At 39.5% G+C, this 27476-nt stretch overlaps 2 protein-coding genes across 3 annotated transcripts in view; one reads left to right on the forward strand and one right to left on the reverse strand.

Annotated features, from left to right (window-relative positions):
• The window catches only part of LOC102307707 (zinc finger protein with KRAB and SCAN domains 7), a 6220-nt gene extending 2110 nt beyond the window's left edge, over positions 1 to 4110 (forward strand). Inside the window, exon 2 of the mRNA XM_005918101.3 lies at positions 359 to 4110. Coding sequence (XP_005918163.3) covers positions 359 to 1266 — 908 coding nt within the window. The 3' untranslated portion in view covers positions 1267 to 4110. The remainder of the gene's footprint in view (positions 1 to 358) is intronic.
• Positions 4111 to 6012: 1902 nt separating this feature from the next.
• On the reverse strand, positions 6013 to 26854 carry nectin4b (nectin cell adhesion molecule 4b). 2 transcript variants are annotated; one of them, XM_005918102.3, is made up of 11 exons: positions 26406 to 26854; positions 21922 to 22122; positions 19007 to 19174; positions 15643 to 15921; positions 12739 to 12856; positions 9014 to 9165; positions 8545 to 8710; positions 8332 to 8407; positions 8000 to 8056; positions 7619 to 7804; positions 6013 to 6505 (listed from the first exon to the last, which is right to left on the reverse strand). In XM_005918102.3, the coding sequence occupies exons 1-11, from the start codon at positions 26455 to 26457 to the stop codon at positions 6278 to 6280; spliced, it is 1683 nt and encodes a 560-aa protein (XP_005918164.1). In that variant the 5' UTR covers positions 26458 to 26854; the 3' UTR covers positions 6013 to 6277. The 2 variants fall into 2 exon arrangements, with proteins under 2 accessions (XP_005918164.1, XP_014187822.1); XM_014332336.2 differs by having other exon boundaries at positions 6013 to 6541.
• Positions 26855 to 27476: the final 622 nt, after the last annotated feature.

The raw sequence follows: 27476 nt of genomic DNA on the forward strand, positions 1-27476 counted from the left end.
AACTTGTCAAATACTTTCTACTGCCAGCTTTTCCACTGTGATATGATGATTTTCTTAGTGATATGTCATTGTAGTTGGCTTGACTGTCCCTGCAGCTAACAGTCATTAAAAGCATTGGTGTATCTGCTTGTTACTTACTCAAGTCAAAAAGTTTCCCAGTGTTTAATGTCACATTTTCAGACAGCGCTGTAATGAAGCAGGTGCATGTTATTTGGGTACCTTTCTTTACAATTCACAGTATTTGCTGCCTCTGTTGCTGAGGCGATTATTTTTTAAGTTAACCTGTTTTAAAAAATGACTTTTTAAGGGAACTTTGATTTTCCTTTAACAATTTAAACAATCTGCTGTGTCCTTTCAGGGCCTACGATAGAGTCGGTCCAGACTTTGTCTTCGGATCAGAGCGTGAGAGATAAGGTGGATGTTTCACCAAATCAGGGAACGTCATCACCTCCTCAAACAGAAGAGAAACGCAGTGAGCAGCGCAAATCTGACAGTGAGGGCAAAGATGACGAAGACTTAGTAGTCAAACTAGAAGACGAGGATGACGTCCAGATCGTGGAGCAGGTCGTGGACTCGGATCACAGCGTTAACAGTGGAGCAGGTCCCCACGAGATGAATTTGAACCAGCAGCCTGCTGAGGTTGTGGAAGAGCAAGAGTCACAGCAGTGGCTGACTGTTTCGGTGGGAGACAGCGACACTGCGGATGACTCGGAGTGCTTTTTCGAAACAAAGCAGTTGTCTCAAAATCTGGACTCCGAAATCTTGCTCATTCAAAATGCCTTGGACATTTTCGATAATTCAGCAGAGGGAGCATACTCGGACAGGTTTATGAGGGACAATGAAACGGTTCAAGGTGCATCAAGTAAATCAAGGGCACCTGTGACTTTCAGCCAGTCTCAGCCAAGTCAACCTATAGAAGCAATAAATCACTCAGAGAGAGGAATGTCCATTAGATTCCTCTCAGAAAAACAGCAACCACAGACTAAAAACATGTCAACCTTTAACACAGACAACAGACTCTTTCATTTAAACGACCCAGAGTTGCACAAAACTATAGCGGGGCGCCGCATTAGGGAGAAGTGGTACATCTGCCCGTTCTGTGGGAAGAGCTTTGATCGCATCAGCCACCTCGAGATACACCAGCGAATTCACACAGGAGAGAAACCGTACACATGCGACACGTGTGGCAAGTGCTTTTCTCAGAGGAGTAACCTTCGCACTCATCAGAGGACTCACAAAGAGGCTCTCGCACAGAACGCAGTTTAATTCAGTAGATTTTGAAGAAAAGCTAGAAATATCTAAGTGGCTTTTAGATCTAGATTTATTAACAAATTCTGTTTGTTTTTTGATATTTCTGGAAAAATAATGTAGCAGACTGATTTAACTGTGCCCTCTTTTTGTGAAATAAACAAAAATTTTGACACAGTGTGGCTTTTAAGAACTAAAACAGGAACATATGAACTGCCAGAAAAGAGGTTTTTAACACACATATGACATACTAGGAACATATGACCTCTAAGACATTCAGTTTAAGCTAGACAGGAAAAATCCAGCATCTAATCGCTTAGTTTTCCTCGCCCTGATGGAAAGATGGTGAGGAAAAGTCACAAGACATTTGATAAATTAGTTCACCACAGAGCACTAAGGATGTAAAAAAAAGGACAAAGAATTTGTTGGTCACCACACGACAGCCTAAATTGTGTTTGTGATGCTGCCTAAGCAGAAAATTAAGATAAACTAAGATTTCAATGTTCTGTTTGTAGAGGAAAAAAACATGTTGTTCAGCCTTGCACTGCAGCTTAGATGTTCATGGGTCAGTCGAGTTAAAATTTCCCCATTCTGAAGAATCTTTAACTTCCAAAACATTCGGGTACTTCCTCCAAAGTTTTTCCACAGGATCCAGAGCCAATCGTGGTAGGAGATATAGACTTTGTAGCCCTAGGCTTAAGCCCTTCCCCGTACACACTTTGCTTGTTCACTTGGAGGGTCAGAAACATTCAGTGTTGTTCTAAACCTAGCATTAAATAACGCCATTTAATGTAACATCAGCCTTAATTCAGTTTTATCAACTCCATTCCTTACAGTAAAACATCATTTTTGTCTGGTATGTGGAGGGACAGGTACTTTCAGCTGCTCACTTATTTCCCAAGGGGTCATCACAGTGCATGTTTGAACTGGCACCAAGTTTACAACTGCCATCCCAACAAAAGACTCCCTGGCACAAAGAGTACGCAAGCTTGTAATTCTCAGAGGCTGGGTTTGTGTGTCCTCTTGGGCTCAAAACAAATGTAAGAGAATTTAACATATACCACAAATTTTATATATCCTTAGGAACAAACTCCACATGCTTACAGATATGATTTCTGTATTCTTTTTTTAAAAGCCTTATGTCACGACCCCCTCTGCTAGGCGACAGGAGGGGAGAAACATACACAAGCCCTCTCACGAAATCTGAGTAAATAAGGGGTTTTATTACAAACATTAAACTGAAAACCGACAGGGCTGTTCAACAGACCACCGGGGAAACAATTAATACACAATGAAAAGAACAGGCAAGAGTAAAAGCTAAGGGTTAACTAAGGCAAGCTGGTAGCACACAAAATAAAAGCTAAGGGTTAACCAAGGCAAGCCAGCATCACAAAACTCTAATGAAACTAAGTCTAGCTGTATACCAGGTTTAAACAAAGAGCAACACAGCAAACAGGTTTAACAAACAAGCTTCACATGCAAAGCAGACGAGGAGGCACTGCATGTTCACTTCAGAGCAGCAGTTCCCCATAGTGTGAAGGATCTTCAGCCTTTTATACTCCCAGGTGCAGACAATCAGCCAGTCAATTGGTCATGGAGTGGTCATGGGATCTCCAGGCAGCCAATCGTCCGCGAGGTCTGGCACACTTTTTTCTTTTTTTTTTTTGCCTGTCCCGTTTGGCTCTTTTGCCATCAGAATTATTGTCTAAAGGCAAAGGCTTTGCCTTTAGCACACTGTGATCTGGATAAAAGAGGGCTGGCACAGGACTCCCAGCAGCCAATCATCCACGAGTCCTGGCACACTTAGATTTGCATGAACACAAAAGGGCAGTCTCACTCCCTCCAAGGCCCAGGGCTGTAACATCTTTGTTATTGATTTTTTTTAAATAAAAATGGAAGGAGAATGAGAATTTTGAAGTGATTGGCACCATCTTAATTCCAATCTGTGTAAAACATCAAAGACGCTGAGTGTAAGTTTCATCACAGAGATAAGGGCATCACAGAGTTTTCAACTGTATTTGTACCCAATACTTTAATTAAGACCCTTCAACAACCTCAAGAGTGACTACATGTACACTCACAATCATCAAGCAGTAGGGGGCAGATTCTAACTGGGCTATAGTTGTAGGGTGACAGCCAAAGGTTTGCAACAGTTGTCCATGTCAGCTCCAACCTTGGAGAGCAGCTGCAGCCTAGTGAAATGATAATGTTTGGTTGTGTAGCACTTATCAATACCAGTATTAAAAAAATAATCTTACAATATAAACGAGTCAGCCATGGAGCCCTAAAAGCAGACACTTGATCGCCTTTTTGGTTTAAGCATGAGGTGGGAACAGTTAACAGGTTTCTGCCTGAGCATCTCAGGCTGCACACTGGTCGGTACAGCAAACAGCTGTTCACATATATCAGGTCTGGGGATCTCCAGGCCTGAAGGGCCGGTGTTCTGCAGGTTTTAGATATCACCCTGGGTCAACACACCTGAATAAAATGATTACTACATTACCAGGCCTCTGGAAAACTTAAAGACATGTTGAGGCGGTAATTTAGTCATTTAAATCAGCTGTGTTGGAACAAGGACACATCTAAAACCTACAGAACGCCGGCCCTTGAGGCCTGAGTTCCCCACCTCTTACGTATATAATCTCGGTCCAAGCCTAAATGCCTTTACAAGTAATAAGTTAAATCTTAAAATCAATTGTAAAAGTATTGGACATCCAGCATCTGATTCTTTGGGTTTTCTCTGTAATACTGTAGGGTCTGTACCTTACAATATAAAGCAGCTTGTGGCGACTGTTGAATTGAATTGTAGAGGGGTAAACTGGGATAATATGTTCACATGTGCAAAATGCAGTCTTACAGCTGCATTTTGCACAATCTGAAGTCTATTTATTGTTATCTCTGATTGGTACCTTTGAAAAACCAGTACAAAAACCCAACTGAGAGGAAATAAAAGCATGAATAATAGTCTGAGAGTCAGTAAAACTCAGCATTCAGTTTATTCTTGGGATATTCCTAAGGTTCCATTGGTAGCATATATGATGGGGGAAAATAGATAGGTCCCAGTATGGATCTCTGAGGAACTCCACAACTTATTATAGAGTAAGGAGAGCAGTTTGTCACCAATGAAAACAAAAAATTTTGGATTGTCAAATATGACCTAAACCATCTGACCTTTACCAACCCAGACCTGGAGCCTCTCAAAGTTTTATGGTCTACTGTGTTAACTGCACTTAAATCAAGCAGCACATGAACAAAATATTAATCAGTATCCGCAGTTCTTAGTATCATTTGTCACCATAATAAGCACAGTCTCAGTACTTTCATGTTTATTCAATCTTCTTAGTGCATTTAAGACTCCCACTACAGGTACAGTGTTATTTCCAGTACAAAATTAACGCCAAATACAGTGGCCTGTACTAGTTCTAGGATCTTTTTTACAGTAGTAATGCCATGGGTTATTTCTTAGTCGAATGCAGTGACCTGCTAGTCCCTAATAACCTCATAACAAAGTTAGGGCATCTGGCCAAGCAAAGATCTGTCCTGTAAACACTTGCTAAAACTACAACCATGTTTTAATTTGCATCAAAGTTAATTGTCTTCCATGCCTTTATTAGTAAAATATGAAGGTAGTATCAGTGTTTGAATCTATAAATAACAAGAAAAACAATATTTCTCAAAAATCCTAACTTTTTCTTCAATAAAAAAAATTATTTAAATTCATCAACCTATAACAGAATAACCCATAAAGTTTCTACTGTTTCATGAAGTTCCCGAAGTAGCTTTAATGTTCCAGTGTTTTTTAAAAGAATGTTTGTAAGCTGAACTTTTACAAATAAAGATTTTCAACATATCCACATCACTTCCTGATCTTCTTAAAAAAAAAAAATGCATAGAAAAATTTACACTGTATTTGTATCATAACAATGTTTCTTTTTTTTACAAAAAGGTATTTACAGCACTAAAAAGTTATAGTTATATAGATGAAACTGACCCAGTTTGCTGCATTTCAACACCAGCTGGTCAAAGAACTTTCAGCATCGTCTCTTTTGCTCTTCATATTAATGAGGGTTTTTTTTTTTAAGCTGACAGCAGCAGGTGGCTGTAAAGATGTATTAATAAACAAATGTACACACACATATATCAGACATTAACATAAGAACACCTAATGTGCAAGAGTTGATGTGGAAACAATGTAGAAATAACTGACCCAGCAAGAGCAAGAGCACTGGATCGCTGAGGGTGTCTTTACTTGATCCTTTGGGCGAGTATCAAAAACCTGAATTCAATTTGGATCTGAGGAGCTGATAGTTTGCATCAGCACCTTGGACTCTTTGCCAAGTTCCTCAAATAATTTTTGTGATGTGGAGTCGCCAGATCTAAGGTTTCTCTACAGGGCGAAGCGATGTAACAAGTGAGTCAATATTATTCACTTCACCTTTTAACAGTTTTAATGTCGTGGATGATCAGTGTATATAAACATATGCAATATATACATATTGTCCTGCATGAGGCAGGATTCTCAAGTCCTTTGTATCTATTCACATGTATTTAAACAAGAAGCACTGGATGCAAAACTCAGCTTTGCACCAAACATAGTAAACATTTGTAACAGGATTCTTAATACAATACCTTAAAGAACAAAAATACTTTTCATTTGCATACCTTTCAGGGCAAAACTCTCTATAAACTTAATTCTACATTAGTGGTCCAAAATGTTCCAGTTCTACTATACCAGTCGTATCTGGCTCAGGGCTTTTTTTTTCTCTCCCCCCCCAAATTATTCCTCATCTCTTTTTTATTACCTCACTGATGAAGTTATAAAATGCTCAAAAGAACAACTCATAACCTTCTTTTGATTAACAGAAATAAGGAAGAATCTCTAAAGTAAAAAATCAACAATCAGCATTGGGATAGTACCTGAGACGAATTACCCTTCCAATATATTCAAAGCAAACATCAAACGTCACAGTCAGAGTCACTGCAGAGATACAGACAGTCTCTCTTTTCATATCACAGATGAGAGTCCTGTCTAGATCAGCTGTCCTCTGGGGTGTAGAATAATGGAATTGTTACTTGGCTTGGGCCTGATGGCCCCATTGCTGTAGTCAAAGTAATTCCTGAGAGTCTGTGATAACTGGTAGTGGCTCCCATCTTCGTCACTGTCGTGTCCTTCAGACTGTGTGGGAGCCCAGCCCTCTCTCTCCCTGGGCTGGCAGGCGTCTGGTTCTCTGGGCCCGCTGCCGTCATCCTGCTGAGCCTTCAGAGGAACCAAAGATGAAGGAAGACCTGAGTCCTGGTAGAAACAGTATAAAAATAGAATACTGTTTTTCCTGATTTGTCCTGAAAGTTACCAATATTAAGGAGGACCTATTATGCCTTTCCTTATTTTCTCTCAAATACACAGTTACAACAGTTAATGTTGAAACTGAAGTTTTAAACACTGAGTTCAGCAGATGAACAGGTAATTCCTGCAAGCCAAAACCTCAGGGTTCAATCTGCTCTACCACTTAGTTTCACACTGTTTATTCTAGTTTTGGCTCTGTATGATCAGCCAATCAGATGAAAGTTGGCTAGGAGATGGTGGCCTTAAGAAAGAAAATGGCTAAAATGGATTGCCCCATAAAGAGGATAAACTGTGAGTCAGGCAAAACTATTTTACTGGAGTCCAAGAATACATATTTAGTTGGAAATGAGCATCATAGGTCCCCTTTATATAACCAAAAAATTGAAGTTGGACTGAAAAAGGCACAGAGGGGATAAAACTGGGTTTATGATACTTGCACTAAAAATCCAAATTCAAGCTGGATCATCTGTAGATAAACTTTATATTTCTACCAAAACTGTCTATGGGATCAGTGAAAACCAGTTTATTGAGGTAGAAGTCTAGGTTTAAAAAAAAAAAAAAAAAAAAAAAAAGCTCCTAACACAACATGGACCACATCCTACCATCCAATATTTCTTATGATGTTTTTTGTGGTAATAATTGCTAGGAGAGAATGCACACTGGTATTCAATCTCTTTTGTATGAAACCTCTAAGTGAAGCTTTGGTCGTGACGACATCAGATTGTAATCCAGATTTAACAAAACAGTCATGTTTACATTCCTGATCCTGTTTCTAAATAAATCCAATAAAGCGTCATCATTTGTAGAAGACAGGAACAATTATAAAGTGACTAATAAAACAGAGACGACGTTTCTTGCTGTTGTTTCCTAAAATGTTTCCTGTCATTTGAATCCCTTTTGTTTTACCACGTCACCCTCAGTGACGATGCAAACTCAGAAATAAATACAGCATGCCGTTACCATATGATACATTACAAACAAATCTAAACACATTTCAAACTTAATCTCTCAGATGCTGACACATACCAGCGACATGTTGCTACTGCTCTTCAGGTATGACTCCACCCTGTTCCTTTGCGCCTCCTTCCCTCCGTCAACCTCAGCTCCTCCTGGAATATCGCTGCCTTCACACCAGATGACCGGACGTCCCAGTTCATCCAGTTCTACATCTCCTGGCCCCCACCTCCCACCCAGAGTGGAATGGGTATGCTCCTGTAGGCAGGGAGAGGACATTCAATGTAATGATAAAGTGCAAATCTGAGACAAGATCTTAAAGCATTTTATTTTGAAAAAACCTTCAACATTAGAAAGAAGCAGCTATATGAACAATTCCTTAGAGACAGCGCAGGCAGAACCAAGATCAGCAGTATTCTACCTGGATATATTTCATCACAGTGAGACACTCACCAGAGACATTTGGCTGTTTTTCATTCGGCTGTCTATTCTGAGCATGGAGTCTTCACCCTGGAGAAAAATAGAAAGTCGCAAAAAATTAGTGAACCTGAACACGAAGAGGAATATAACAAACCGCCAAAAATGACATATTAATGATATGTGTCTATGAACGCTGCACGTTTCAGTGTTGTTTGAAGCTGCAGCAGCCTGTAATCATCCGCCTGAGCTGCCAGCGGCTCCACCCGAGCAGGACAGGTGTGTCAACCTGGCTTCCTTCAAGCTTGCAGGTTATTGTTGTCAGCAGGAGAGTGTGTGTGTGTGTCTGTCTGTGTGCGTATTCCTACCTGGTATCTGAAGTCTGTGCTGGTAGAGTTTATTCTCCTGAAAGAGGCTTGCCTAGAGAAACTCCTAATTTCATCCCTGGGAGAAAAAAATAAAAACCACACACACATTTTGAGGATTTATGGAAAACCTGCATGTTCACAAAATAGATCAGTTTAAATCCCAGTTGAAGTTATTAATAAAAGCCTTCTTTAACAATATGTGCTTTAGCTCACGATTTTTCAGATAGCTCTCTCTTAAGCTTGTTCGTTCTACGTCGATGATGGCAGTGAACCACCAAGATGATGATGATCAGGAGGAGGATTAAACCTCCGGTGGAGGCACAAATTATGATCAGCATCAGGTTATCAGGAGGGGTTTCGCCAATGCGCCATTGCATCTCTAAAAAAATATAAAAATATGAAAAGATCCGATGACTCTCTCGCATATAAATACATTCAACAACAACACAGCTACATCTTTCCTTTAATATTTTTTTTGTAATCCAGACTGAGTTCAACTGTTAATGCCTTGTATCTAACAAGAGGGGGCAGCAAATGTTCAAAATTACACCAACTCAGAAGGAGTTTGGAAAACAAGTCTAAATTTCCACCTGCAAAAACATCAACAAAGCTCACAGCAGCGGAACAGTTTCTCCATTAAATCCCATGAAAATGTATGCAAAATTAGCTTTATTGCACTTACCATCTATATTGAGTATATACTCAGTTTTTCCCCTTCCCACACTGTTTGTGACCATGCACTCGTAGGCCCCACTGTCACTCAAGTGAACGGGCCGCTGAAAGAGGAGCTTCCCTCCAACCACAGACACCCCGTCAGGCAGAGCTCCCCCTTTCCTGCAAGCAATCAAAAGAAAAATGTTACCATTAACTTGCAGATGTCACAAAGAGGTGAACTACGCAGAAGCCTGTGACTCACTGTTTGAAACAACAGCTTTGACTCATAGCTGCAAACAACAAAATGAAAGGAGCAGAGTTCAAACCAGAGAGCTGGAAATATACAAATATCTAATGACATTTGCTTGCAAGTAACAGGAAAATGCAAAAACTGGTTTGAATCAAGGAAGTTATCCGCTTAGTAAACACTCTGAAGGATCAGGTTCATCACAGAGTGAAACCACCTGAACCAAAGCATGCAGGGCTCATCTGTATAAACCAGGTAAATACTAGGTTTGGGGGATTGAAACAAGCCCAACTTCTGAGCCCTAAATTGTACAGGCCACATAATAGAGGCAGTTTCTGATCAGGTCCACTGAGAGGGGTCATATTCCCCCCTGGTTTCGCTGTGCTCCACCAGCTATTTACCTACTGCTTTACCCCCCCGTCAAAGTCGCCCCGGGTCAGATTTCTTTTCTCAACACCCCGCCTAGCTTCTCTGACCAGCCTTTTCTAAATCGAGTCACAGGTGGAGATTGCATCTGACACAGCGAGGATGGTGGAAATGATACAGATAAGGTGTGCAATACAGCTTCACTGGCCAAAAAGATTCTAATCTCTCCCGTGACTTATTGTTTTTGTGACTTACCACAGTATCAGTGCAATGAAGCAAAGACCTATTGTGAAATGACTGAAACTAGAGTAGTACAATATAGTTTCACTACATGAGTTATACATAAAAACATATTGTGAAACTAAAGTAGCTGGCCTCGATAGTGCCAAAGGTAAAAGTAAAAGTTTACTAGATAAAGCAAATTACATGTTTTATGGTATTATCTGTTACACTTAACAATGACTTTGTCTTTGGAGCAACGTAAAGCAGCTATAAGAAGATCAAGAAAGGTATTTGTGAATTTGATACACTTGTTGTACATACACATTCTACATTTTTAGCGTTGCTCTGATTAATAAAATATGCACTCATCTGCCACTTTATTAGGTATACCTTGTTAGTACTGGTTGGATGGCCCCTTTCTCCTCATAAGAGACTGAACAAGATTCTGGAAACACTGTTCAGAGATTTGGGTCCATATTCCCATGACAGCATCACACAGCTGCTGCAGATTTTTGGGCTGCACATACAGTATTATGCCTAAGTTGTAGGTAGGTGTGAAAAAAATGCTGTAAACAAAGAATGCTTTCAGAAACATAATTGTTTATTGGCCCCAATTGTATTCTGCAGCAGGACAACGACCCCAAACATAAAGCCAAAGTCATTAAGAGCTATCTTAATGAACAAGAAGTACTCCTTCAAAAACTGTGTGCAAGTATACCTAGAACAAGGGTGGGCAACTCCAGGCCTCAAGTGCCGGTGTCCTGCAGGTTTTAGATCTCACCCTGGGTCAACACACCTGAATCAAATGATCAGTTCATTACCAGGCCTCTGGAGAACTTCAAGACATGTTGAGGAGGTAATTTAGCCATTTTGAATCCGCTGTGTTGGATCAAGAACACATCTAAAACCTGCAGGACACCAACACCCAAGGCCTGGAGTTGCCCACCCCTGACCTGGAAGAATTGATGCTGTTTTGAAGGCAAAGGGTGGTCACACCTAATATTGATTTTATTTAGATTTTATTTTTGTTCATTCACTGCATTTTGTTGATTGATGAAAATAAATGATTAACACTTCCGTCTTTGAAAGTATTCTTTGTTTACAGCATTTCCATCCATCCATTCGCTTCTGCTTATCCTTTTTCAGGGTCGCTGGAGCCTATCCCAGCTGTCAAGGGGCGAGAGGCAGGGTACACCCTGGACAGGACGCCAGTCTGTCGCAGGGATAACACACAGGGACAGACAACCACTCACACTCACACCCACATTCCCACCTATGGGCAATTTGGATTTTTCAATTAACCTATCCACACAAAGTGCATGTTTTTGGACTGTGGGAGGAAGCCGGGGAGGACATGCAAACTCCACACAGAAAGGCCCTGCTGGCCTGATGGTGGAATTGAACTCAGGAACTTCTTGCTGTGCGGCAACAGTGCTAACCACCATGCCACCGTGCTGCCTGCTTACAGCATTTTTTCTGCCTAAAACTTAACAGTACTGTACATGCTGTGACTCTCCTACATCCACTACATCTAAAATATTGTCTTGTGGATAGAGATGGATCGAGTGGATATTCGTACAGGAGTGGCACCCAGGCTGGTCTTCTGCTGCTCTAGTCCAATAGTATTGTGCATTAAAAGATGCTCTTCTGCATATGCTGCTTGTAACAAGTGCTTATTTGAGTTACTGTTCCCTTCCTATCAGCTCAAAGCAGTCTAGCCATTCTCATCTGACCTCTGACATCAACAGGGGATTTTCACCCAGAGAATTGACACCCGCATGACCATCTCTGTAAGCTCTACAGATGGCCTCTTGAGAAAAATAGATCCACTATTTCTCAAATAGTCTGGCTTGCACCCTCAGCTATTCCACACTCAAAGTCAATGAGACATTGTGGGAAATGTATATGAATTGGCTGATAAAATTAATGTTATCTGCCAATTCATATAAAAGTGGAACCAAGAATTTAGCATTAAGGCTCAACACACAGAAACAGCTAGCATGACTTCTTATATTTAAAGCTGAAATGATAGTTTATTTATTCCACACATGGCTTACGTGTAGGATCATTTCCTTAGTCAACAATCTTTTACATAACCCCACTAAATGAGAAATTGCTTCTTTTGCGCAGTGTTTTCAACGCAGATTAAACTACAGATTTGTTCTGTGAATGCTCACATGGAGAGACCAGCAGTCAGCCACTCATATTGACTAATGGTTGTATTTTTATATATTTACATTGTTAAAAAGCAAACAAGGGGAAAAAAAGTCAACATTTCAAAACGTTTACTGACATTATAACTAAAATTAATCAGTGGATTTCCTCACAGTGGGGCCTCAGTGATGGATGGCTTAGTGAAGAGGTTGAAACTAGCACAACTTTAACATTTCAAGATTGCCTCATGACCCAAGTACTCAGCACAAAACATTTGATCACTGTGTGCACAGGGAGAACTGTAATGGCTGGCGTCTTTAATTAAAGTACAGACCCAGTGTTTTACCAGGCATTAGAGTGATATTTAAAGCATGGCACTATGATTAAACGCTTAGCATGTGTCTCCTGCTCTTCCTTGTGTCGCTCACTCCCTCCCTCGTGTGAAACACAATCTTCTAACTTGAAATTTCGCAACGCGACACCGCACCTTTTATTCAGCAGTGATTTGAGCCAGCAGAGGATAGGAACCCCCCCCCCCCTTTAGATGGGAGCGCACTCCTTTGTTGTTTGCAGGTGTGTGCTCCATGTGTATGCGTGTTAGCAGTGGCTTATCTATGTTTTGACTTACATTCCAGCGCCATGTAAAAAGAACATTAGCAGCATAAATAGTATTAGAAAGGGGGGAGGTGGGATTTAACATGATATCATCATAGTGTTGTTGACTGCCAGAGTGACAGATGTGTATGTGAAAATGCAGAAAGTACCACGTCCAGGTGAAGTTTTGAGGTGTGGGGTGTCCCCTGCCTTCGCACACCAGCTCAGCTTTCTCCAAACCCACATACCAACGAGATGAGGACGTCGTGATCGTAGCATCTGGGGGGTCTGACACAGAAACACAAATATTAAGTAAGCAGCATCACAAACTAGTGTCCCCTATGCTGCATAATAGATCAAATAGAGAACTTTGTAGAGCAGCAGAGAAGACACAAAGAAGTTTGTTTGCACCATAAACACAACAGATGAAGTTATTTCCTCCTCTTAAATCTACAAAAAGATTTTCGCAAGTCTCAAAATTTCAAATGTTATCTGGGAGGTTTGGAGTCATTACTAAGCGTATTGAGCACCAGTTCAGTGATTTTAACAGCGAGTACATAATATTAGCAGAAAACTTTAGCTTGAAACCTTGTATTTAATCCCATTTTAAAAGCAAGCTGGCACAGCTCACACCCACACCTTTAACAAATGTCCTTCAAATCAGACAAAGAGGAATTGTTGGAACAGTTAAAGTTTTGACACAGTTACACAGTAACAGTAGTCAAGGACAGACTATTACTGATAAACTTTCCCGCCGCAGGATCAAATCTGCCGATAGTAGCTAATATTTACCCAGCTCTTTAATCTCAAAGACTGACAGTTAAGCCTTATAAATATAATTTGCTGGGCAACTAGAGTCAAAAATATCTAATTGGCTTACATTCCCATTAAAGGGGAGAGCTTAAAGTTTGGCCCATAGCCCAGCAAAGAGCAACTGCAGTGTCATTCCATACAGTATACTGATAAGTATGAGCTGATTTAGTTTGCATGCTGAATACAGCTCTGTCTTTCCCACCACAACACACTCACAAAAAAAAAAAAAGAGTCATTAAGGTGGTACTCAAAGATACAAAGAATGAAAACATGCTGAAGAAAGTGCAGGAATCCGCCAGGTTATAGAGAATAAATGTAATATTTTGAAAGTAACTTTTGCTCAGATGCATGAAGTTGAGTTATCAGTGATAGACTGATGTTTGGCAGACCATCCACATAATGCTCCTTTTATACTACATCACCATAATATCTTCATTTATGTAATGTTATTAATATATACAGGTAGTACACATACTGTACTCAAGTATTAATTTTATGGGAGAATTTGGCAGGATAAAAAATGGTTATAGAACTTTAACTTCTCGAGTATAAAATATAAAAACCTTTAAAAATGTAATGTGTTTATTGATTTCAATGCCGACATTTTGACACCATTAGAGGAAAAACATGGGCGTGGTTAGTACTGTTAGTTATAGCTGTGTTTTGCAGGTGTTAGTCTTCGGAGTTGTTCAAACATAAATATTAACTTAGTGGTTTCGTATTGTCACAAACACACCTACATAAAAAGGGAGGGACCAACTTATTAGGTCACCGTACCATTCTTGGTATGGGCTGAATATTTAACAAGTGTCCATTTGAAGTGAATATTATTATTTTGGATGAGATGTAGAAAAAATGTTTGTTTTTTTTAATCTAATACTTTTTTGTCATTTGGGAGTATTCATAGTTTCTACAATACTATAAGAAATCTGCAAAAAACACGATTGTAATGTTTGTTTTTGTCATGTTACCTTCTATAACTGGCATAACTGCTGTTATGCATTCAAATTTCCGCTTTTAAAACATCAGCGTATGCTGGTTTAAGTAGTAACCTATAAATATTTAACAGCAGAGGGAAGAAGGATTAAATCGCGATACGTCAAGGATCAGCGCAAAGCTTCAAGTGAAAGGAGAAAGGTGGGACTATAAAAACAGTGTTTAAGAAATCTGAGAGTAAAAACACTTATGTCATTTTTTTCCTTTATTTGTTCCTGTTATTAACTAAAAAGCCAGGCGTGTCCCAGTTCTTTACATATTCTTTAGGACCATATAGTTTGCACTAAACAGCACAAGTGTGGTAATTTAAAACCCTTTGCAGTGACGTACACTGCTTCATACAATGCAAGCTTACAGAGTATCCATTTACAGCTGCAAAACACACCAAAACAAAATATGGATGGCACTGAGAAAGCAGTATTGGGGCGTGATGATCTACTAATTAAATTAGTAAACAGTAGGAGGTCCAGGCATTTATTAGGCATCAGCCACCACTACACATGACCTTTGTGTAGTACATGTTCAAATTAGTTACTGACGAATGTCAAGATAAATTATTTCATGTTGTTTTAAAACTTTCATGGTTAATTGACTAAAACTGCTTTCAATATCCACACCCTTCGCTCTCTGGTTTCTGCAAGTCATGTGTCTGACGGATGGACAGTGTATACAAAACCAAACCTCACATTCCTGCACTTTCCCATGAATGAAGTTTGAAGTGAGACATTTGTTTCAGACAAGGGGAAGGAAAAAAAGGTGACCGCCATAGCGCTTTTGTCACTGTCGCAGTATCAGTGAGCGACTCGGTGGTGACAGCTTCACTGGCAACGATCCACCACGACTGATCCTACTGGTGCGATTTAAGACGTCTGATCAGTGCTCGAGCTTGTTGTGCTGTATGTTAAGGCTAAATTATAGAGCTGTATCTTGTATGGAGCCAGAATTTTCTACCAAATAACTTGGTAAAAACAGATAACATTCTAACTTCTCCACATTTTATATTTGCTTGAATAATTTCAGGAAATGTTTTTCTGACAGGCAAGAATGAGCGATGTGTGATCCCCGACCTGTAAAGAATGGGAAGGGGCCAGTGAGGGGTACCATTCTCTCCCTTATTTTTCCATATCATACTCTGTGACTTTTCTGGTTCCTTCTATTGTTCTTCCTTGAACCAGCAATATTATTTCTGCAACTCAGCACTTAAAAATATGATGTTAATGCCACAGCTCCAGTCTGTTTTACTTCTGCTCCACAGCTATACTCACATTGAACCTCCAGGCGGTTGCTGATCCTACGCGGCTCCTCCAGGCCAGGATGCCACACTAAACAGTCCAGCTTTTTCCCGTTCATGCTACGCAGGGGGTGGAGCGAGAAGTAGCTGGACACTGACCGAGTCTCGCTGGTGCGGTTCTGGACCGTTCCTGAGATGTCCGTGTCCCACGAGAGAATGGGAAGTGGGTGACCTATAGCCCGGCAGATGGCTGCCACACGGAAGGATTGGCCCTCCACAAGAGTTACTGGATCCAGGGAGGAGATGGGTAAAACTAGACAACGAAAAGGAAAGAGGTTAATTTAAGTCTTCTGGTTTGGACTTTCCATCTGATCCTTTGCTGAAGTACTAAATTTAAAAAAAGCACAATGAGTTCAGTCATCAGATTACAAAGTCTCTTTCCCAAGTTAGTTTATTTTTCACTTCTTGGCTCTTAGAGCTAAGGGGGTAGATGATCCAACACTTGTCCTGACTGGCAAATGAAATCTGTTTGAGGGATTAGCATGAAAGTTTGTACAGACTTTCAAGTCAGAACTGCCTAATGATTCAAAAATGTTCCTGCAGTACCAACAACAGATTCACATTTGCATTTTTCCGCATACCTTTTGTAAAAATGTTATTTGATCTACAAAATTTAAATGCAAAGCAATAAACAAACAAAAAACAGACAGAGTGCAGTAAAATCTTCCGGGTTGCTGAACCAGCTACAGATCCGCTGACTTTCTATTTAGTGCCACCAGCAGGGTGACCTTCATTGATCCCTCTAGATTCCTATCTTCAAATAACCACTTGGACATGAAACCACATATCCCAGTGGTTTAAAACCTAGTTTAAAACAAAGAAGAAAGAAAGAAAGAAAAGGTTTTGAACTTTACAGTCATCGTCGCCCATTCATTCCACCTTGCTGGAACTGGGCATTGTTAGTGGGTGTGGCTTATGTGACTGACAGGTGCGGGCAGACACACGTGTAGCTCTAGCTGTCTGCTCAGCCTCACCTGATAATGAGTCATTGAACTGGACCTCTCCATGGTATTTGTGGAATTTGACTATTTTTGATGTAATACATGAAGCAATTAAGTTATAGTATTTTTCTATTATAAATTAGCAGGTATCCATTTCTGTACCATGTGCATTAATGCAACTTGCACCAAGTGTTAGCAGGTCGCAACACCAAAAAGAAAGGTTAAAAAAAAAATCAAAATGGGAAAAGCTATCCAGCTAATGCAAATCTACTTCCATCTTTTATATACAGTGTATAAACAGAGTGATCTTTTTGTGCTTTAATGTGCCCACTTCTACTTTGGAGAATTTTCCACATATTACAGTTGTGGGTTTCCAACTAAAAGTACCATCAAATTCATTGGAATTGTGTAAGAACACCAAGTTGCAAAACTCTCTCAGAACAGGTCACCTTAGATGTTTTCACACAGCTACATTTTGTTTTTGCTGCCCTGTCACCAACTGGTTTAACACGATTGTGATTCACACTGCAGTCATGACTGTTGTAAACAGTCACTGGCTGGTTAACTCTTTCCACTAATGTTTGGATTATTAATACATCAGACAAAACAAGTCGGTACCATTAACAACAACAACTATTACGGATTAACTGACAAAGAAAAGGGCACCACCTGAGGAAAGCTCAAACCTTTAAAAACAGAAACTAGTAAAAAAACAAAACACTAAAGCACAGCGCGGCATATCAGCGAGGGAAATATACTGCACTCATTGGCTTACAGTAATAAAGGAATGATTCCAGCTTCCACAGTAATAAATGACTCTGACTCACAGCCAAGAAAAGACACAATTCAAGAAAAAGTGAGCAGGGGAGATGTTCTCCCCTCCAAATATTTCAGCTCTCACATTATTTACCTGACAAACTTATCTGAAAAGTGCCTTCATGAGAGAAGCTGTGTTGTGAAACATGCTGATACCTCCATCCTGGTCATTTTTCATCCAATTAAAATAAATGTATCCGTAAACCAAACACCCAGTTTTTAACAAAAATTCCAAGTCCAAATGTGACTTTTCGGCATAGTGCATTCACAGTAGGGTCATTTCTCTAAAACCTATTCTTTCACATTAAGAAAAACATGCCCAGTTTGTTCAGTTTACAGTTTTTGACAGTAACACGTGGGCAGGTAGCCGCCTGCATCAGTTTCTGCACTTACAAATCAACATTTTACAGCTGAATGTTCCAACATGGAGGGAATTCAGTGCTACAGGTTGTCTCTTACTACTCAACTTTCTGTTGATTTGTCAGATCTGGGGCGTGTTGAGACAGGTCTGTTACTGCAGATGACTGGCAGTGAAATGGGAAAGTTGTTTAAAAATGATAGCATCATTCCAGGGTTTACTTCACAGAGGATTCACAAAGGTGTTCCCACGGCTGTTATTATGGTTGTAAAGGAGGAAGCCTGGGGACAACAGCGGCACTGCAGAAACTGTATACATCAAAATGAGTTTTTGAAACATTTTAAAGGGGACAGAATTTTAAGCTCCTTTCTCAGAGGGAAATTACTTGTGCCAGGCTTTAGCTGGGTGCAAAACTTCTGCTAAGATTGTTCAAAAGACAAAATAAGGAGTGGAAACAGGTGATTTTAGGCTAAAGAGGAAGCTTTTCTTCTGCCACAGACCTGGGAAATTGAAGTTGGCAGCTCTTTAAAGCACAACCCTGTTTCCACAATTATATCATACTTTTTAATAGTGATTATACTTTTTTATTTCGCTTTTCTTTGTATATACACAACATGCTTTTTCCAGTCGTTTCTCTATCATCCTCCCTTCTTTAGAGGAAGAATTAAGATTATAAAGATTATGGGGGTGTAAAGCTCTTTATGTAAACTTGTGATTTAAGGATATATACGAAACTTACATCAATGCCAAACTTATCTTAAACTCAATCACTCCTCGTGGTGGAAACCTATTTATCTTGGATCTTGGAAAACCCTCTCCATCTTTCTGGAACACCAAATAAACTTGCAAATGTTTTGACAGCTGAGCTGCTATCTACCTACCAGAATCAGAGTCTGCATAACATATTTTTGGTGTACGCAGATTCTGTGGTGCTTTTTTATACTTGAGAATATTTTAAACTTTTTCTTAATTTTTAGTTGGAGTAACAGAATAATATAGAATTAAAAGCATTTCCCTTTTGGCTTTTCACATGCTAAAACCTAAAGTAAGCTGGCAGTGCTTGTGGCCATGCTGGCACACCTGAATTCCCCCAGTCACCAGTTCCTCTATGAAGATATGATGGTGTAAACATCATTACAGAAGCTCTCTCAGGATTAGGGACATGTGGGCGAGAAGATTTAAAAAAAAAAAAAGAGAGAGAGAGAAAGGATGATGAGTCTTACTCCAGACGGTGAGGGCGATCTTCGTCTCAAAATTTCCACTGGGGAAGGTGGAGATATGGCAGGCGTAGGTGCCCTCGTCCGACTGCTCTGTGTTCAGGATGATCAGAGCAGAGTTCTTGATGGGGTTGCTGTTCTCGAACCTCACCCGACCAGAGTAACGCCCAAAATCTGTCAAACAACAAAAACCTCAGGTGAGCATCTTCAACACTCACAAAACGTCAAACAGACCCTTTGTCAAAAGCATTAGCTCCAGGAAAGGAGAATAAATGGTTAGACATTGTTAAAATAAGCCTCCAGTTATCAAGCAGCGTCACAACAGACAAATAATAAAGAGTAATCCAGGTACAAAACAATGGTCTGCTGGGATGATCTCATTTCAAATAACCACATGCCAATTAGAGACACAGCAACAATTATTTTGTTTTATTTTCTCATGTGTGTACTTTTAACATGTGACTCTAATTTGAATTTATGGATAAAGTTGCTATTAAAGATGATGTGTCTAATTTATCTTTACATGAATAAATCTGAAAGTGAAATGATGTGTGTTATAAGCAGAGTAATGTAACAGCCGTTAAATCAGGTCTACTCATAGTAGTGAGTACTCTTTAACAACAGCAGTGAGGAAAAAGGTATTTAAACGATTAACAAAGGTAGAAGTAGCACATGATTCACATTCATTCATACAATCATGGCCCACTGGACCAGCCGTGGGCCTCTGGATCAAATTACATTTCCATTAACCAGCACATGTACCTCAACCTTCTGACTTCTCCACCAATTCACAAAGCAAATCTCCAACCTCCAGATCTTGCACTGAGGCTATTATGATTAGTCAAAACTGTAAATGTTAAAATGCTTTTCCTTGAAGCGTGGCTTCAGACTGCTCTTTATGCTCAGTTTCAGACATTTTTTTCCTATTCTTAGCTCCATACGGTGTTACTGAAAGTGGATATCCCCAATGTCATAATTTCAGGCACAAAGCTCTGGCTATGAGCACAGAAGCTCCACCCACCTTCTGTTCAAAACTTTATGAGGGGCAGCCAATCAGAAGAAAGTCTGCTTAAAGTTACAGTATCTAAAATCTCTCGCTAGATGTCGATAGATTGCAGATCAACTGCATAAGTGCATAATACTCGCTGCAGGACAAACAAACTGTGACTGAAGTTCATCTGCAGTGAGCGCAGGTTGACAGTCCGCTGTTTACCTCAGCTGTCAATACGTGTCCATGTTGATTTGGGAGGGAGCTGTAAAACTTTGTGAAAGGAGTCTGATATGAGTCGATGAGTCAGTGATGTTCATGCTGATGTCTAATCTGCTGACACAAAGTAACTGTGACAATATTGGGAATAGATAAGCATGTTTATGCACGTTTTTATGTGTCAGAGCCCTGACTTCAGTTCAGGAGATGAGGCTTGAGGAAAAGGATGATATTACGTCTAAACCAGGGGTGTGTCAAACATAAGGGCGGGGGCCGAAATTAGCCTGGCAAAGACTCCAATACGGCACGCTGGATGGCTTTGGAAAATGTGAAAGACAGCATACTTTGTTTTTTTTCTTTTTACAGCTTTTCCTACCCTTAAAACCTCTCTCATGGCCAGTCACAATATGCCAAAATAATTCAATTATACATTTCTGTAATTTTACATCTTAGATCATTGGGGACAGATTTCTTTTACTTACTAAAGCAGCATTTTTTGCCATGTAGAAAACCTGAGACATAATGTTGAAATTGCTCTTCCACGTCTTATATTAAGACATTTCATTGATCGAATGCGTAGCTAAACATTTTACACTGACAGAAATTGGAGTTAGATACAAATTCAAATTTGCCACCACAGCATGTGAACAACTGCGAGCCCTGTTCTCTTCCATATTTGGCATACTGCGCACGTGGCCAGTCTCTATTGACATTGTATTTTATGTGTGAATCTCAGCCACCGTATCCAAAATATCAGGCCAACATGACAAACCATCGCCTGCTTCTATGCATTTCTAATTGATTAATTTTGAGATGATCATAATGCATCAGTTATTAGAAGACATAATTACACACTAATGCGTATTTATTAGTAAAATGTATATTTTTTTATTAAATAATGTTTTTTTTATTTTATTTCTGATTGTATCTTTAAACTGAGAGGTGTTAGCTGTGAATCAAGTAAAGCTCCAAGAACAAGAATACAGATCTGAAAGTGAGCTTAACTGGTACACTTTAGTAAGACAACAATACATGTTTCTAATAACCTGAAAAATGGAACAATTCAATGAAATACAGACATTCTTAAAGTTATTAGTATCAAAGCAAACAAAATTACAAAGAGCAAAGTCTTTCCTATATTTTGTTATTAGCCGACCACTTTTATAGTATTTCTTTCTCAATATGATTTAACTTATATGCACAGTCACATGCAATTTATTAAATGTACTTATGGTTTTGAGTGAACTTTGGTCTGCAGTAATGAAGAACCACCTTACCTTAGCGTTCCTGATTATTATTATAGAGCATATTATAATAAGTGTAGGTATGGTTGGCATTTGTCAAGTCATTAATGCTTAGGTTGCATTATCTCTATATTTTTTTTAAGATAAAGCAGTTATATAAAGCAGATGTAGCATTTGATAACTGATGTTCAAATCCATAAACAATAACCTGATGAGGGCAGTGTGTGTAAGTGTATTTGGAACCAAAGGATGCACCAAATAGTTGTTTTGGTCTTGATAATAAATGCTTGCACTAAGTATCATGTCCAAGGACTGCTGCAACTGCAGCATCTGCTGGGAAAACAATGCTTGACTTGCACCTCGCTCATTACCCCCCCAAGAAAGAGAAAAGAAAAAAGCTTTGCCAAGACGTTATTACTGAAATTTTTATTTTCCCCAGGGACTTTACAGGAGCTTCTTCAGTCAAGTACCTCTATGGCCGTCCAAGAAGTGAGCTGTGATGATCATATCTTTGCTGCCATCTGAAAGCTCCTTGTACCAGGTGACCTGCACCACCTTCTGCTCACCCTCCACCTGATACTGACAGGGGAGTCTGGTTTGAGTCTCTGTCACGGAGCGCAGGGTGGTGACGGGGTTAGCAGGCTCCACAAATCCACCCCCCACGCACATGGCTGAGGAGGGAAGAGAAACATGTGGATTTAATCAGTGGAAGATAAGGCATATTTGGAGAGTGTGATTTTGGATTGGGAAACACAGCAAATCATTGGCATTTGTACATTTTGAAGACTAAATTACATTTATGGTATTTCGCATGGAATTTCCAAATCAAGTGATGAAGCATGCAGTCGTTTTAACTCATCATAGTAATCTCTCCGTAATTTCACAGAGACCCGTCAGTGCCAACACACCCAAATATGTTGTTCCAGCTCCTCAAAGTGAAGAAATACAAAAGAGACATGACCTTAGGGCCTGGGAACCTGTGACAACTATTTTGCTACTATTTTGTGTTTTTGCCACTCTTCTGTTATCCAAAGTGTTTGTGCTTCCTTCCAGACAGCTCTTATGACCAATCCTGTTCAGGATGATCATAAAAAGCTCGACATTATCCTATAATGCTCCAGGCAGAAGGTCGGGTATAGCCTATACAGGTTTGTGTATAGGCAAACATTTACAATTACAGGCATTCGCTCATTCACCTAACCAGCTTGTCCGTTGACATCCCAACACCGAGAAAGTCACTAAAAACTGGTTTTAGGTGACTTTTAAAAGCAGAAATTGCCTCTTGTTTGTGAACAAACTTGCTATTCACGACAGAGCAAAAACTTTATTACTTCATATTTCCTTGTTGACAGTAAACAATTCAGACAGACTGCCTTTATATTAGGAAACACGGAAAAGTTTCCACGTGTGTAGTTTCTTTTAACCCTTTCCCACATAAAAAGAGCATTTGACTCCACTGAGTCCTTAATGACGAGATCTGACACCTAAGTATATATCAATAAAGACGTGGTTTGACCATCATCTTGGATTTGCTTTTTTTTTTTCCTTAAAAACCAGTCGTTAATTTTTCAAAGCAGGCTTGAACTACCAGAGAGAGAAACAAGGTTTACTCCCAGTAGGGGTCCAAGAGGGTGAAGACTACGAACATCTGCCCGCCAACACATGTTAACGCTTCTATTGTTTTACATTTCACATTGATTGCATTAGAAACATATTTCCATCTTATCTATTGGATCTCAACTCATTTTTTTGTTTTGCTGTCTCATTGTTCGATGACTAATTTCATTTTGTGTCCTATGATCTTCCCGCTGTTTAAAGTTTGCTTTATTCGGTTTCATTTCGTAATGTCCTTCTCCATCTCCATGTTTCAAGTTTGACTTGCTTTTGGTTTTAAAGAATGCTTTGCGACAGAATAAAACTAAAACAAATTCTTCATCACCTGAGCTCAGGTTTCTGTGTGAGGAATAAATGTGGATTTGATTAATGAAATATTGCATTTAATTAACTCACTGCTGTATGTTTAAGGAACTTTAGTGTTTTGCAAAACGTTGCCTGCACACTGAATCCATTCTGGCACAATAGTAGATGATTTTTAATGATATTTTATAGAAAATCCAGGATTTACCCAACATTTTAGCAACTCAAGCACAAAAAGACAACTACTGGTTCTTGTCAACTCTCAGTGACGGGTTTCACTATCAAAAATGTTGAAAAGCCATTAATCGGAACTGACTAATGGCTGGAACATTTATCACACCTGGTGAAATGCGTACGTGTAACCGCGAGAGAAACAGGAATGGGTGTGAGAGCCACATCAACAACTCAAACAGAAGACGCAAAACATTTGCACTTTGATTTCTGGGTTTAAAGTTTGTTTTTTTTCTTCCTTGCTCTGTGGTTACTGATTCACAAGCTTAATCAATGATTACAAAGAAGCCAATATAGGACAGGGACTCCCACAGATCTGATATAGTTAGTACAAGGACACACTGACAAAGCGGTGGCACAGACAGGAGAGCCGACATGCCTCTTCACACAGACAGAAAGTTCAAAAGTAGGTACAAAGAACTACAGTGTGGTTGACCTAAATGAGGACCAGACCGAGAGAGACCGCTCGAGACAGACATAGACTCAGATTTTTGGAAGAAGGAGACGAGTTGACAATGTGAGCCGAGAGATAAACTGAAAGAAAGAATTATACAAACACACACACACACACACACTCTAGACAAACACTGGGGCACCACAAAGCTGTTGTACAAGCTTTTCTTGTTCATTCAAACTGCTGTGGTCAAGAGTAAAAACAACACAGTCACATTCATCTGATTGCTCCTTCATCTGGAGCAGAACAGTCCAAACTAAATGTAAAATGATGTTAATCTCCACTAGATGAGGAAACAAAAGCAGACGAACATTATCAGAATTAGTCATCAAAAAAAAAAAAAAAACCAGGAAGACGCAGGTTGGGCCACGACTTCTAAATCACTTAGTAAGAGTAAGAATGTGACGGAGCTGCATTCTGTTCTGCTGCTTCTTTCTCCACACCTGCACGGACAAAAGTATGTGGACACCAGAACAGTTCACCCATGTTCATGGCTGCAGAATTACTGATAACTCTGAGATAGTCAGCTGGCCTCACGAGTGCAGCAGAACCGCAGACTGTTAATGCTACATTAATGCTACAATTTTAAATACGATCAACTTATCTCTGTTAAGATGCTTCAAACTACAAACTGCAGAGAGAGTACCCCCCGCCGCCGCCGCCAAACTGGCCTTGTTCTGCTGGAGGCGTCTTCCTGTTAAAAGGGAATTTGTCCTTCCCACAGTCACCAAGTGCTTGCTCATATTATATCATCTTATAGTTGGGGATTTCTCTCCTTTAGGTCCTTTACCTTACAGTATAAAGCACCTTGGGGTGACTGTGTGGTTATTTGGCATTATATAATTACAGCTGAAATGAATTGAATTGAGAACCATTTATCTGAGGGTAGCTAGATCTGTTGCACAGGTCAATACAGGTTATCTAAAAAAGCAAAAGGCATTCCCAAATATATTGCAAAAAAATTTGGAAGGACGCTGTTGTCCAAAACAAACATTTGTTTTATTGGCTTGTTGTACCATATAAAGCTACTTGCAACCCAGGGCAGGTCCAGAAGGGCATGAGGTGGCACCTGTCCATGAACTCTGATTCATTTGAGGGTGTTTTTTTTTTTTTATACATTTAGTAGCCAGCAGAAAAAAAGCCTAGCTATGTGATGGTGCAGCTAATGCACATGCAAAGAAAGAAAGGAAACAAAAGACTGTCTTCTAAATTATTGTAAATTATTGTTCCTTTTATGCATGTTGTACAGGTTTAAATCCTACCCTGGGAATTACCTTCTTGCTTTCGAGTATATCTGTGTGCACAAATTAAAAATGTAAAGGTAATTTGATGAGGCACACCCTAGAATCTCACTGCAATCTAAAAACTTATTGGGTTACATTTCTTAGGGAGTTGTAGTCAATAGTTTTGCAATTAAAAAAAGGAAAAGAAAAAGAACTATACACAATGTGAAACTAATATGGTTTCTCACCAGCACCTTAAACTGCAGCTCAACAAAAACTGGAAATTTAGTCTTTTTGCTTTATTCTGACATTACTCAGCTTAGACTGAGATGATTTGCAGTGATATGATATCCGTTTAGTGATGCAATCAGCTTTATTTTTGTCTATCTAGATGTTGGTTGATGATTTTCTGCATTTAGAAAAAGTTAGCAAAACTGACCCGTCCCACCCCACCTGACTGATTTTTTTGCCATGCCCCCAGCCACCCCATTAAAAAAATCCTAGAAACGCCCCTGCTTGTAACAGCTTGTCACAAGTTAAAGAGTTTGGTGGCTGTAGTTCAGGTTTTCATTCATTTCTCCAGTTGAGTTAATGCAATTAAAAGATCAGAAGTAGCCAAAAAAATCCAATATGTCTGTTTAGAAAAAGCAAAAATTAAAAAGTTTTCTAAATTTATAAATCTTTGGTGACATGATGAGCTTAAGATTTGGAGACAGAAATCATTGCATGTTGTAACAAAAAAAATTTGCACAATTGGACCAAAACCATGGCAAGTAAAGCAAAGGCATAGAGACTTATGAAGACTGCAATAATAATAATTCAGTGTCTTTGGGGGGGGAAAGAGCCCTTCTATATTAAAGGACATTGTTTTAACACTCATAGGAAGATTGCTGGGTTAATTACACCAACATTAAGCACAAGAAGCTACCACGAAGTTCAAAATGTATAGATTTTAGACACTATAGCCAAGCTTTATGCCATGTCTGTCAAATATTTAATCGTCACAGACCCAGTTAACAGAAAGGAGAACACAGAATTCCCCAAATGACTTGCTTAGACAGGTGATTCGTGTTTTATGAAGCAGTGTCACTGTTAATTTACATGCAAATCAATGTAACAGAAAACTCACCGATTAAAGAAAGCAATGCCAGGAGTAAAGCACTTTTTCCAGCTGACTTCATGTTTGGTTCCAAAGTAAAAGTTTCTCTTTATTAGCCTTCTTCTGGGAAATTCAGATCTCGTGTTAAGCTTCCATGTTCAAATTCACCTGGGAAATTGAGGGTTGGTTTAAAAAACACAAACCCCGCAGCAAGGAGCCAGGGGCAGCAGATGTTTCCTGTTCAACTGAGAAATAATGTTTTAAAAAAAATCACACTTCCACTGATAAAAGAACAATGGTTAGCAAAAAGCTGATAGAGGCTCTATCTTCATTTCCAGTGAAATGAACAAATAAACGGAAGATGTTAAATCTGCATTTGAGCTTTCGCACGACAGAAAAATAAAGTTCGTGTTTATAAAAGAACAACCTCGCTTGTCACGCGAAGGCAGAAGCACCAGAATACAGGTTTGGGTTGAGTCGCTACACCTGTTTCCCTCCGCCCCGCCCACTGACACGCCCAGTAGCGCTGCTTTCAGGTGACGCAAGAGGAAAATGCAGTGGTAGGGTCGGAAAATTAACCAAAAATATACTTTATGTCAAGCAATTTCACAAGATTAACTTCTTATATCTAACTACACATGTTTAGGGATCAAATTAACAGTTAAACTGTTGATCATTTGATTGTAGTCTGCAATTTTATCAATAAGCTATAAAAGTAACACTAATTAACACCCCTACTCTTCTTGGACAAATCCAACAATGTCCTCTTACAATTACGCAAGTAAATAAAATCCTTACTCTGGAGAGTAGGGGAGACCGGGGATAGTTGTAACGTTACTTCCAATTTCTCCAATCAGGGCTAAGTTTCAAATGATGTGACTCATCCTGTGCATGCCCAATTCAGTTCTGCTATCACATGTGAAAAATCAGCACATTTTGTCAAACACAGACAATTTAACACGAAAAAAAGTAATTTGTATGCCAAAAAGTAAGTTTTTCTACTTTATTTCAATTTCTAATAGCATTATCTGCTTTGCAGTTAAACTCATCAAACTTAAATTATGTCATTTGTATGTCTATGGGGATATATTCTGTGTAGGT

The sequence above is a fragment of the Haplochromis burtoni genome, unplaced genomic scaffold (assembly GCF_018398535.1).
Source record: "Haplochromis burtoni strain Fernald_Lab_line unplaced genomic scaffold, NCSU_Asbu1 Contig_27, whole genome shotgun sequence".
Lineage (NCBI taxonomy): Eukaryota > Metazoa > Chordata > Actinopteri > Cichliformes > Cichlidae > Haplochromis > Haplochromis burtoni.